The sequence below is a fragment of the Oncorhynchus mykiss genome, chromosome 18 (assembly GCF_013265735.2).
Source record: "Oncorhynchus mykiss isolate Arlee chromosome 18, USDA_OmykA_1.1, whole genome shotgun sequence".
NCBI classification, from domain to species: domain Eukaryota; kingdom Metazoa; phylum Chordata; class Actinopteri; order Salmoniformes; family Salmonidae; genus Oncorhynchus; species Oncorhynchus mykiss.
Window position 1 is genome coordinate 23,687,441 of NC_048582.1, and position 12,007 is coordinate 23,699,447.

Here is a 12,007-nt window from a genome sequence, read left to right on the forward strand (position 1 = left end):
CGTGTTTCAGCAAACACAGGTTAGGGCTTCGACATGTACATTCAACTAGATGTGATATCAAGTGAAACAAATCAATTTCACAGACCATGTAATACAGTAACAGTTCCTGAACCACTGGGGGAATGCAGAGGCCTTTGGTTAAAAAATAACCTCAGCACCGGTAAAATAGAACAGGGGAAAAGGCTAGATTTCCAATTAGGGGGCCGGAGCCATAGGAATTAGCCTAATCGATGAACTACTATTTCAATGACCATTTCGACTACATCCGAGAGGTCCACAATGCACTGCAGAAGGTGATAAATGTGTATATGTTCTATCTAGTTGTGAATGTGTTAAATGGAGAGTAAAACATTAATAAATACATACAGTAACTATATGTGCCGTCTGCTTTGCTGAGGTAATGAGGCCAAAAGCATTGACCTTTTGGTTAACCTTTTGGTTTACAGGCTGAGCAGCACAGCAGGACACCCAATCAAATGACTCAGATAGGACTCCCACTTCCCTCTCTGACTCTCTCTGGCTGGAAGCAGCCCTCTTACTGCAGCTCATCTACAGTGTTACCATGAACAACGAACAACCTTCTAACTGTGAAAGGAGAAACCGTTTCATGTTCGACCGCTTTTAGATTATCCAAATTAGGTGAAAAGCTAAACTAGCCAGTTACCAATCTGTGGTATTATTTGACTATGGGAAAAAGAGCTACTGTGTGAATACTGGGATTTTAAAAAAAACTTGTATTTATTTAGTTTAACCTTTATTTAACTAGGCAAGTCATACTTGATACTCTTGGTACCATACTCCTTGCTAGTGGCAGAAAGGACAGTGGACCAACCTGTTTGAGCCTGAATTCGTTGATCTGAGAGAGTGATTCCTCCAGCAACTTCCTCTTACTAGCCTTCCCACTGCCTGGTGTCTTCAGAGGCTTGGGCTGCTGGGAGTTGGCCATGGGCGACGTGAGGAGAGGGAAGGATTGAGGCGAGGAGGACAGGGGTACGGAGCGGGCCAGGGAGGGCACCGACAGGGGCTTGGAGGAAGAGCAGAGGGACAGGGGCGGGTGCTGCGGCGAGGAGGGCAGAAGCTTGGGCGGCTTGGGGGAGGCTGTGGTGCGTCCTTTGGGGGAGGTGATGAGGGGGATTGGAGAGGCAGAGACGGTTGATGGGGAGGTTTCCCTGCGGGGTTGGGTGAGGAGGGCCAGGGGCTTGGAGCTGGCTGCTAGGCCCGTGGACTGGATGACACTGAGGTGCTGCTGGAGACCCTCCTCCCTGGGCCGGGAGGTCTGGAGAGACAGGGGGGAGCTCTGGGACAGGGTAGAGGGGGAGTGCTGTGAGGGGACCAGGGTGGGGGGGTCGGAGTGTAGGCTGTGGGGCAGGCTGTTCCTATTGTCTTGGGCCTCCTTCATGCCCGAGCTTAGTGTCCCGATCTGGAGAGGGAGGAGAGGAAGCCCAATGTTAGCTCACCCCGGAGCACATCACAGACAAGTAGCTATACACTACCAGTACTACTCACTATCACTGTACCTTCATTTTTTTCTTCGTCCGCCTCGCCTTCTCCTTCTCAGAGTTCCACGCCTTGCTCTTTCCCTCCTCTTCCTCATCCTCATCATCATCGTCGTCATCATCGTCGTCGTCCTCTTCCCCTCCGAGGTCCTCCAGGTCGCTGCTGATGGCTCCGTCGCTGGAGCTGTCCGAGGAAGAGCCTGATTCGCTGTCACTGACCCCAGCGACCTCTGCTGGCTTTTTACTGGGCTTCTGCATTAAGGCAGAGAGCTGACAATCAATAAAGCACCCCGTGTACATTTGAACCATTTGATTGTTGTTTCTAAACTGGAAATGGAAAACTTAAAACGTCCAAAACGGACCCCAAGTCAAATACTTCAGGCTTTACTATAGCTATAGACAGGTTATCTTTTAGCAACAAAACCAACGAATGCCCAACTATGGGGCAAAACATGCAGAGCTGGCTTGACTGTTAACAACATGTCAACTATATTTCATCTCCAAATTATACAATTGTATAATGAGCACTATCGATTTTTTGCAATATTAGCATTGACATGGAATCCGTCAAAACACCTCAAAACAAGAGATGGCATCAATAACGAGATACAACGAGCTGAAACGAGCTACCTAAAACATGGCAGCTTCTTGCCATCGTTGCTAGCTACCTGAGCGCTCAGAATCATAACAACGCGGCTTCCGGCCACGTCGAAGTGCGCGCATCTTTTTCACAACGTTGTCATCAGTAATCTAGATCCACTACATCATTGAGCTGACCTTGTCTTTAGGCTTGCAGGGTACTTTCTCCAGCTGTAACTCTGCTGTGTGGCTGTGAGGGCTGCTCCTGGGGCCCCTGGCCTTGGAGTTGGGGCCCTTAACAGCCTGAGAGGCACCCAGGGATGGGGACGCGTTCATGGAGTAAGACCCCTGCATGGTTGGGGAGGAGACCCCACTTCCGTTCACTGCCCCGTTCACCCCTGAAATCGCACGGAAAGAGGCACAGCACACCGTTACACAGCATCTTAATCTCATCTGAGCAACGAGACATTGCGAGTAAAAACGCGAATGAAATATCTGGGGTTCTTCTGAATGCGGAAGAGAATAAAAAAGCCTTACGAAAATATTGATTTAATGCGTATCTCATTTAGGCATGCTGAACATGGCGTGAGCACAACACGAGTGGTTTACATAATTAAAGATAAATGAGAAGACAGCATCAAATGAAGAAAGTAGATTAAGAGAGAAAGGGTACAGAGAGAGAGACAGAGAGCAAGAGAGAGTGTGAGAAAGAAAGAGAGAGAGAGAGAGAGAGAGAGAGAGATAGAGAGAGAGAGAGAAAAGAAGAAAAAAAGCCTGCACATACGCCATTAACTGAGACTGGAAGTCATTATAAAGTTCTCGACGGGAGAAATCTCATCACGGAGCCGGAGACTGCCGAGACTAGGGAGCCTCTCACTTAATCCCTGTGAACAGTTTCCACCACCTGCTTACAGGAATGATTCATTCATTCACATCTCTCGCAATTGCCAGAGGGGGTAAAAAACGTTGCGCTTTAAATACCTCGCCCTCTTAAGGGTACCTTTTATTTCCTGGCGGTAAAATCATTTGCTGCTTTTGAACAGGTGTGAGACGCGTCTTCACACTCTGTGCCAATATACAGGTACAATAAAATACATATTTTCCCCTGATGAGCACAGGAGGTGTCGCAATTATCACCTTTGTTCTAAGTTGTTATTATCTGTATAGGTCAGAATGAAGCACTTGGAAGGGTTCAATGTAAGAAGGATGGGCGTAGCTGTACCTTTGGGGGTCTGTCCGTTTTTGCTGGGGGTCCTGGAGGGGGCTTGCAGGGGGCTGTGGTTCTGCTGGATGTGGGGGGTGAACATTGTGGGGAGGCCCAGGAACGGCGGGAGGAAGGCTGCTGCCCCCCTACTGTGGGCCTCTGCTGCTCGCCACCATTCTGATGGAGAGAGAGGACAAGGAGGAGGACATCAGTGTCATTCTGTCTCATCCACTAAGTTCAGTACGGTATATCAATTACAATCGCCTAAAGAGTATTAGAAGTTAGCACACCCTTAAATACTGATTAGTCATGCTGTTTCATCCATCTGCTGCTCAGGTCAAGTAAATCTCCTGGAGTGAGTCATGTTACACCTGTCCAAGCGCCACACCCGGGCCCCTCCACTTACCTGTCAGAGCTCCCAGCTGGGGGTGTGCGGCCAGGGCAGCAGACATCCCCAAGGACCCCAGAGAACCCAGGGACCCCAACGACCCCAGGCCTCCAAACTCTGGGCGTCCTGAGCTGGTGGTGTACAGGCCGAAGGCTGGGTGGCTGACCAGGGGGAAGGCACTTGACAACGTGTAGGGCTGCTGGTCGCTCATCACCCCATACAAACGACCTGATGGACAAACAGTACAACAGAATAATAATAATAAATCAAATGTACTTATTAAGTCCTTTTTACTTCAGTAGTCACATCAGCAGTTGTCACATTACTCATTGAGTATCTGTTATTACTTCTATTATCACGTGTTTGACGTTCTATTATTTCTCTATTCTCTTTCTCTCTGCGTTGTTGGGAAGGGCCCTGAGTCAGCATATCACTGTTAGTCCACAACTGTTGTTTACAAACCATGTGACGAGTAACATTTGATTTGATCAGCGGTGTGCTTCTGTTTGGGGTATAAATAAACCGAATTGAATTCTGAGATGACTCAAGGGTTCGCCGTGCCCTCGAAATACCCTGACTCGCTGGCTTCTTAGGTATTCATCCCTTCTGTGTGTTAAAGTTTAATGACGTTTTCTCCTCTCCCCCTACAGGTTTTCTGCTGGGTAAGATGATATTTTATGTATATTCAACAAGACATTAGGCAGCGTAAAGGACAAAGATAGCCCTGGATTGGAGCTTGACAGGTTTACCCATGCTTGTGCAAACACAGAACAGAGCAGCTCAGATCGGAGTGACTGAGACAGAGACACTACTCAGAGGGGAGATGCGCATCATGCATGTTCTAGACAGACAAGAGTTCTAGGCTGTACTTCAGTAGGTGAGAGAGAGCGAGAAGAAGACAAAAAGAGCGATAGCAGTCGACAATTCATATTATATTTTCTGAGGAGGAGCTGATTTGTTAAATTAGGCTACAAAGAGAATGTTCTCAGGGGCAGATACATTTTTTACATTTATTTAACGTGAGAAATTTGCATAAGTATTCGATTTTGTTTCTACCAAGAAACTTGAAACGGATGCGGGCTGAGCAGCGGGACATTTGGACAGCTGGGAGTGTAGTTTAAGTGTTTCTACAGGTACTGTATAGCACTGATCCTTCCTCGCTACTCCATTATATCCGTCACCACGCAAATTAAAGGAGCTCAAATAGGCTAAATCAGTGGTAGACCGAATAACAAGCAAGGTCCTTCAATATGTCAGTGCTGTGGTGTTTGAGAGGCGTACCTGTGATAGAGCCTGTTCCTAATACTTTCCTCCAAACCTTTTTTGATTTAAATTTCAGCAGCACATTGTCCCCTCCCCACCCCCCCACCCCCCAAAAAAAGAGGAATACTTCAACATGATCGTCATCAAGCTTTCCCCTAAACCTGAGTACAATCATTTCTGGCAGGGAAACCGGAGCGCGTTGTCTCCTCGCACAGTCAGATGCAATTTGGTCTGAGCATATTTCATGCAAATTCAATTTCCATTACAGAAGGGTTTGAAAAAGAGAGAGGCTGGTAGAGGGAGGGAGGGAGGCTGCGATGGGGCGAAGACTAGCTCTCTTTGAGCCAGGTAATATGTGTGCATAAAAAGTGATGACAGGCGATGTAAAGTGTTATTCACCGAGCTTGTGAAAATGTCAACCTACAACACGCCCAGTGAGCGCTGTGTGAGTGTGATGCCCCCAAATTCTACAGAATCAGATGATGGAGTTGAGGCGCACAGAAAAGAACCAGAACATTTGCGCCTGCCTATCTGGCTGTCATAAGTGAGAGAAAAAAACAAAGACTAAACATAATTAGGCCTAAGCTAAAGTACTTTCATTTTGCGTGCCCTAAAACAGCTATATATATTCAACGATATAGTGATGCTGGGAGCATGAAGTGAAAATACAATGTAGAGGCTAAATTGCTGAGATGATCAAGGGAATCGAATTAAAATGTCCATATAACATCATATTACATAACATAACTGTCTGGTTGGTTAAGCCTGAGTTACAATTAGATTATCTTTATTTATTACATTTTTTTACATTTCACCTTTATTTAACCAGGTAGGCTAGTTGAGAACAAGTTCTCATTTACAACTGCGACCTGGCCAAGATAAAGCATAGCAGTGTGAACAGACAACACAGAGTTACACATGGAATAAACAAACATACAGTCAATAACACAATAGAAAAAAAAGAAAGTATATGTACAGTGTGTGCTAATGGAGTGAGGAGGTATGGCAATAAATAGGCCATAGTAGCAAGTAATTACAATTTAGCAAATTAACACTGGAGTGATAGATGTGCAGATTATGATGTGCAAGTAGAAATACTGGCGTGCAAAAGAGCAGAAAAGTAAATAAAAACAATATGGGGATGAGGTAGGTAGAATGGATGGGCTATTTACAGATGGGCTATGTACAGCTGCAGCGATCGGTTAGCTGCTCAGATAGCTGATGTTTAAAGTTAGTGAGGGAAATATAAATCTCCAGCTTCAGCGATTTTTGCAATTCGTTCCAGTCATTGGCAGCAGAGTACTGGAAGGAAAGGCGGCCAAAGGAGGTGTTGGCTTTGGGGATGACCAGTGAGATATACCTGCTGGAGCGCGTGCTAGCCGACTAGAGCATACAGCGAGGGCCAACACTAGAGCATACAGGTTGCAGTGGTGGGTGGTATGTGGGGCTTTGGTGACAAAACGGATGTCACTGTGATAGACTGCATCCAGTTTGCTGAGTAGACTGTTGGAGGCTATTTTGTAAATGACATCGCCGAGGTCAAGGATCGGTAAGATAGTCAGTTTTACTAGGGTATGTTTGGCGGCGTGAGTGAAGGAGGCTTTGTTGTGGAATAGAAAGTCGATTGTAGATTTAATTTTGGATTGGAGATGTTTAATATGAGTCTGGAAGGAGAGTTTACAGTCTAGCCAGCCACCTAGGTAATTGTCCACATATTCTAAGTCAGAACCGTCCAGAGTAGTGATGCTAGTCGGGTAGGCGGGTGTGGGCAGCGAATGGTTGAAAAGCATGCATTTAATTTTACTAGAGTTTAAGAGTAGTTGGAGGCCACAGAAGGAGTGTTGTAAGGCATTGAAGCTCGTTTGGAGGTTTGTTAACACAGTGTCCAAAGAAGGGCCAGATATATACAGAATGGTGTCGTCTGCGTAGAGGTGGATCAGGGAATCACCCGCAGCAAGAGCGGCATCGTTGATATATATACAGAGAAAAGAGTCGGCCCGAGAATTGAGCCCTGTGAGACTGCCAGAAGTCTGGACAACAGGCCCTCCGATTTGACACACTGAACTCTGTCTGAGAAGTAGTTGGTGAACCAGGCGAGGCAGTAATTTGAGAAACCAAGGTAAGAATACGATAAGAATACGGTGATTGATTGACAGAGTCGAAAGCCTTGGCCAGGTCGATGAAGGCAGCTGCACAGTACAATCTTTTATTGATGGCGGTTATGATATCGTTTAGTATCTTGAGCGTGGCTGAGGTGCACCCGTGACCAGCTCGGAAACCGGATTGCACAATGGAGAAGGTGCGGTGGGATTCAAAATGGCCAGTGATCGGTTTATTAACTTGGCTTTCGAAGACTTTAGAGGATGGACAGGATGGACATAGGTCTATAACAGTTTGGGTCTAGAGTGTCCCCCCCTTTGAAGAGGGGGATGACTGCGGCAGATTTCCAATCTTTAGGGATCTCGGATGATAGGAAAGAGAGGTTGAACAGACTGGTAATAGGGGTTGCAACAATGGCGGCAGATCATTTTAGAAAGAGAGGGTCCAGATTGTCTAACCCAGCTGATTTGTACGGGTCCAGGTTTTGCAGCTCTTTCAGAACATCTACTATCTGGATTTGGGTGAAGGAGACGCTGGGGAAGTTTGGGCAAGTAGCTACAGGGGGTGCAGAGCTGTTGCCCGAGGTTGGGGTAGCCAGGAGGAAAGCATAGCCAGACGTAGAGAAATGCTTATTGAAATTCTCGATTATCGTGTATTTATCGGTGGTGACAGTGTTACCTAGCCTCAGTGCAGTGGGCAGCTGGGAGGAGGTGCTCTTATTCTCCATGGACTTTACAGTGTCCCAAAACCTTTTGGAGTAAGAGCTACGGGATGCAAATTTCTGTTTGAAAAAGCTAACCTTTGCTTTCCTGACTGACTGCGTGTATTGATTCCTGACTTCTCTGAACAGTTGCATATTGCGGGGACTATTCGATGCTATTGTAGTCTGCCACAGGATGTTTTTATGCTTATCGAAGGCAGTCAGGTCTGGAGTGAACCAAGGGCTCTATCTGTTCTTAGTTCTAAATTTTTTGAAAGGGGCATGCTTATTTAAGATGGTGAGGAAATTACTTTTAAAGATCCTTCCAGGATACCCGGGCCAGGTCGATTAGAAAGGCCTGCTCGCAAAAGTGATTTAGGGAGCGTTTTACCGTGATGAGGGGTGGTCGTTTGACCGCGGACCCATAGAAGATGCAGGCAATGAGGCAGTGATCGCTGAGAACCTGATTGAAAACAGCAGAGGTGGATTTGGAAGTTGGTCAGGATAATATCTATGAGGGTGCCCATGTTTATGGATTTTGGGTTGTACCTGGTGGGTTCCTTGATAATGTGTGTGAGATTGATGGCATCTAGCTTAGATTGTAGGCTGTCGGGGTGTTAAGCGTATCCCAGTTTAGGTCACCTAACAGAACAAACTCTGAAGATAGATGAGTGGCAATCAATTCACATATGGTGTCCAGGGCACAGCTGGGAGCTGACGGGGGGTCTATAACAGGCGGCAACAGTGGGAGACTTATTTCTGAAGACATTCGTTTTTTAAATTAGAAGCTCTCACTTACAGAAGAGAGGAAAGGGTTCACGCTCCAACTCTTCGACATTAAGCCGGACTGTGTACCTACAATATCATAAAATGCACAAGGGTACTGTAGGCCTAATACTGGGAGCATCTTTTCAGCAGCAATTCAGGACTAATGAAATGTAAAGGTGTAATTTCCCTAGAGGCAGATTCCTAAAATGGCCTAAATGCTATCTCCATATTGTAAACCAGTAATATGGAATCCACGGAGATTGAGGAAGATATCTTCAAAATCATAATAGGTTAATAAAAATGTTTATTTGCCTGTGGGAAGCGGAGTTTAAATGCTCAGTGGGAGGTGGGGAGGGAAACAAAGAGTGCCAGCCAGCGTGCCAGAGGCAGAGTGGTGTGGCGACACATGAGAAAATGCCCTTTGAGCCGGCTTCAAGGCCCTAGTCTGCTGCACCACGACAGAGAAGAGAAATACCTTGTGTACTTCATTAGAATATGCTGAATATGGAGTGCCTTGCCGTGCCAAAGTCAGCTAGCGGATACGGAGACAAATGACTGAAAATACAAAACACAACCCCCGAAAGGCCAGCAGCAAGCAGCCACTTCCGTCGCGTCTCCCTCCCGCCAAAACCCGCCTGTCACTCTCGCCTCGACCGACCTTCCCCGAGCAACAGAGTGACATCTGCAAATGCCTTTTCAATATTAATGCGCTTCCAGCTGGAGAATAATTAAATCAGAAATTTGGAGAGAAGCGAGCAGCCGAGCAGAAATACAGGATTACCTGATATCCTCTCTCTCTCTCTCTCTCTCTCTCTCCTCCACCCTCCTCCTCCATTCTCTGACAAACACAACTGCATTCTAAAAAAGTGCCGGGCCTTTTTTTTTTTCGTGTTCGGAGGATGCTAGCCGAAGGGGGATTAATTTGTTGTTTGTTGCAGTCAATCACATTTCCATGGACAGATTTAAAGTTAATTGCATCCGTGAGCCGATCCCAGTAGGAAAGAGTTCTACATGCGCCCGGGCTTTTTCAAAGTGATATCCTCATCAATGACACACTGCAAGCCCCCCCCCCCCCCCCCCCCCCCCCATCCCCCCCATCTCATTCCACCACTGTTCTTGCTCATCTGAGATTTCTTCAATGTTTTTCTCAAGTAGTATTGGCAGGTTGGCAAAAGACCTTGAATTAATTCCTCTCTCTCTGATCTGCTGATACCTCAACAACAACAAATAGTTCCAACGGCTTTCATATGACAATAGAGGAGTGTTATGACTGTTAAAATGGCTCCTAGTTACCGAATCTGATGTCACATGTCCCATTAACACAGAGTGGCTATTCCTTTAATTGTGACTAGTGTAGGTGGCAGGAGGATGAATTGACCTTTTCCATCACATTCCAATAGATTTAAAAGTGTGTTGAACGAGTACTGTGCATCAGGCTAGGAGAAATGAAAAACTACTGCAATGCATGAAACAAACATAACGGTGGAACGAACTACATGTAAAAGCCAATCAACCAACAGGCCTAAACAATGTAGACTAACAATTGGGGATTTGCTGGTGGTGGGAGGCTTTGCACTCAACTTAAGCATTTCAATAACATTTTTAACCAGGCAAGTCAGTTGAGAACAAATTCTTATTTACAATGAAGGCCTACCAGGGAACAGTGTGTTAACTGCCTTGTTCAAGGGCAGAACGACAGATTTTTACCTTGTCAGCTTGGGGATTCAAACCAGCAACCTTTCTGCTACTGGCCCAACGCTCTAACCGCTAGGCTACCTGCCGCCCCTTGCCATCAGTAGGTATATAATATGTATAGTATATATAATTCATAATTAATATAAATCATCCTCCCGCTCCGCGCGGGAACAAGACGTCTCATATGAAAGAACTCTTGCTTGGCTTGATCAAGCTCGGCACAACTTCAGAGCTAGAAGCCTGCCTCTCAGCATTTCATTTGACGCTCGGCCCAAAATCACTTATCTAGACAATCTGAGAACAGGTTATGGCGCAGAGGGATATGGGCAATGTATAATGCATGAGAAGACGGCCTAATGGCTGCTTCATTGGAGCAACACGGGGGAGAGGAGAGAGAGAAATACTGGGGGCTTTATTTTGTCATTTTTCTTATCATGAAAGAGAGACAACACAACTACTGCAGTGTTACATTTGCATGCTATTTGCTGGCCAGTGTGATCTGTCGACTCCTGTGTGTGTGTGTGTGTGTGTTCCTCATGCTGCATAATGGCTCTGAGAACACAATTAGAATGCAGAGAAAGGGTTTGGGTGTTTGGAGCTGGCACGAAGACACTGAGTGGCTGACAGACATGTTAAATCACGCAGGCACTGCCTGAGACACACACGCACGCACGCACACACACACACAAATCAGTGATGCAGCCACATAGCAAGAGGTTGTCAGGAGACGTGTGTGTGTGTGTGTGTGTGTGTGTGTGTGTATGTTCCATATTACACAAAAGAGGCTTTCTAATTGTTTGGGCTTCATTAATGCAGCAGCTTTTCAGCAGCAACCCAAGCTGTCAGAGGAAGGCTGAGTCTGGGAGAAAAGGTGTTTTCACAGGCCTAACAATAACTACATAATTAATACTGGGGGGAAGTCAGCAACGCATTAAACTCATCCTTCCTCGTGTTGAAAAAAGGACAACCTTGAGTTAAAAGGTGAATCATGAGGGGTTTCTAGGCCACTCATTACACAGTGCACAGCTAATATCCTTGACATTAGTTATTGAGGAGTTGTTCTATTCTATAAGTGCAGACAGTGGTTATTAATGGGGAAGTAGAATTATAACATATATGTAAACTGGCCTCTCCGTAAACCAGTCTCTCCGTAAACCAGTCTCTCCGTAAACCGGCCTCTACGTAAACCAGTCTCTCCGTAAACCAGTCTCTCCGTAAACCAGTCTCTCCGTAAACCAGTCTCTCCGTAAACCGGCCTCTACGTAAACCAGTCTCTCCGTAAACCGGCCTCTCCGTAAACGTAAACCGGTCTCTCCGTAAACCGGCCTCTCCGTAAACGTAAACTGGCCTCTCCGTAAACCAGTCTCTCTGTAAACCAGTCTCTCCGTAAACCGGTCTCTCCGTAAACCGGCCTCTCCGTAAACCGGCCTCTACGTAAACCGGTCTCTCCGTAAACCGGCCTCTCCGTAAACCGGCCTCTCCGTAAACCGGCCTCTCCGTAAACCGGCCTCTACGTAAACCGGCCTCTCCGTAAACGTAAACCGGTCTCTCCGTAAACTGGTCTCTCCGTAAACTGGTCTCTTCGTAAACCGGTCTCTCCGTAAACCGGTCTCTCCGTAAACCAGTCTCTCCGTAAACCAGTCTCTCCGTAAACCCGTCTCTCCGTAAACCAGTCTCTCCGTAAACCAGTCTCTCCGTAAACCAGTCTCGCCGTAAACCAGTCTCTCCGTAAACCAGTCTCTCCGTAAACCAGTCTCTCCGTAAACCAGTCTCTGTGTGCATTTTTAGGAAGTGTATAGTGGATTTTGTGGATT

The 12,007-nt window shown here is 46.4% G+C and overlaps 1 protein-coding gene across 15 annotated transcripts in view; it reads right to left on the reverse strand.

Moving 5' to 3' along the window:
- LOC110495859 (bromodomain adjacent to zinc finger domain protein 2B) overlaps positions 1-12,007 on the reverse strand; it is an 81,194-nt gene that overhangs the window by 18,287 nt on the left and 50,900 nt on the right. For 14 of the 15 annotated variants that reach the window (XM_036952312.1, XM_036952309.1, XM_036952311.1 and 11 more), the window contains exons 4-8: positions 3,686-3,895; positions 3,298-3,456; positions 2,274-2,473; positions 1,518-1,748; positions 833-1,420 (exon numbers count right to left, since the gene is read on the reverse strand). In XM_036952312.1, the coding sequence (XP_036808207.1) occupies positions 833-1,420; positions 1,518-1,748; positions 2,274-2,473; positions 3,298-3,456; positions 3,686-3,895 (1,388 nt within the window). The remainder of the gene's footprint in view (positions 1-832; positions 1,421-1,517; positions 1,749-2,273; positions 2,474-3,297; positions 3,457-3,685; positions 3,896-12,007) is intronic. The other variant, XM_036952300.1, reaches the window with a different exon arrangement.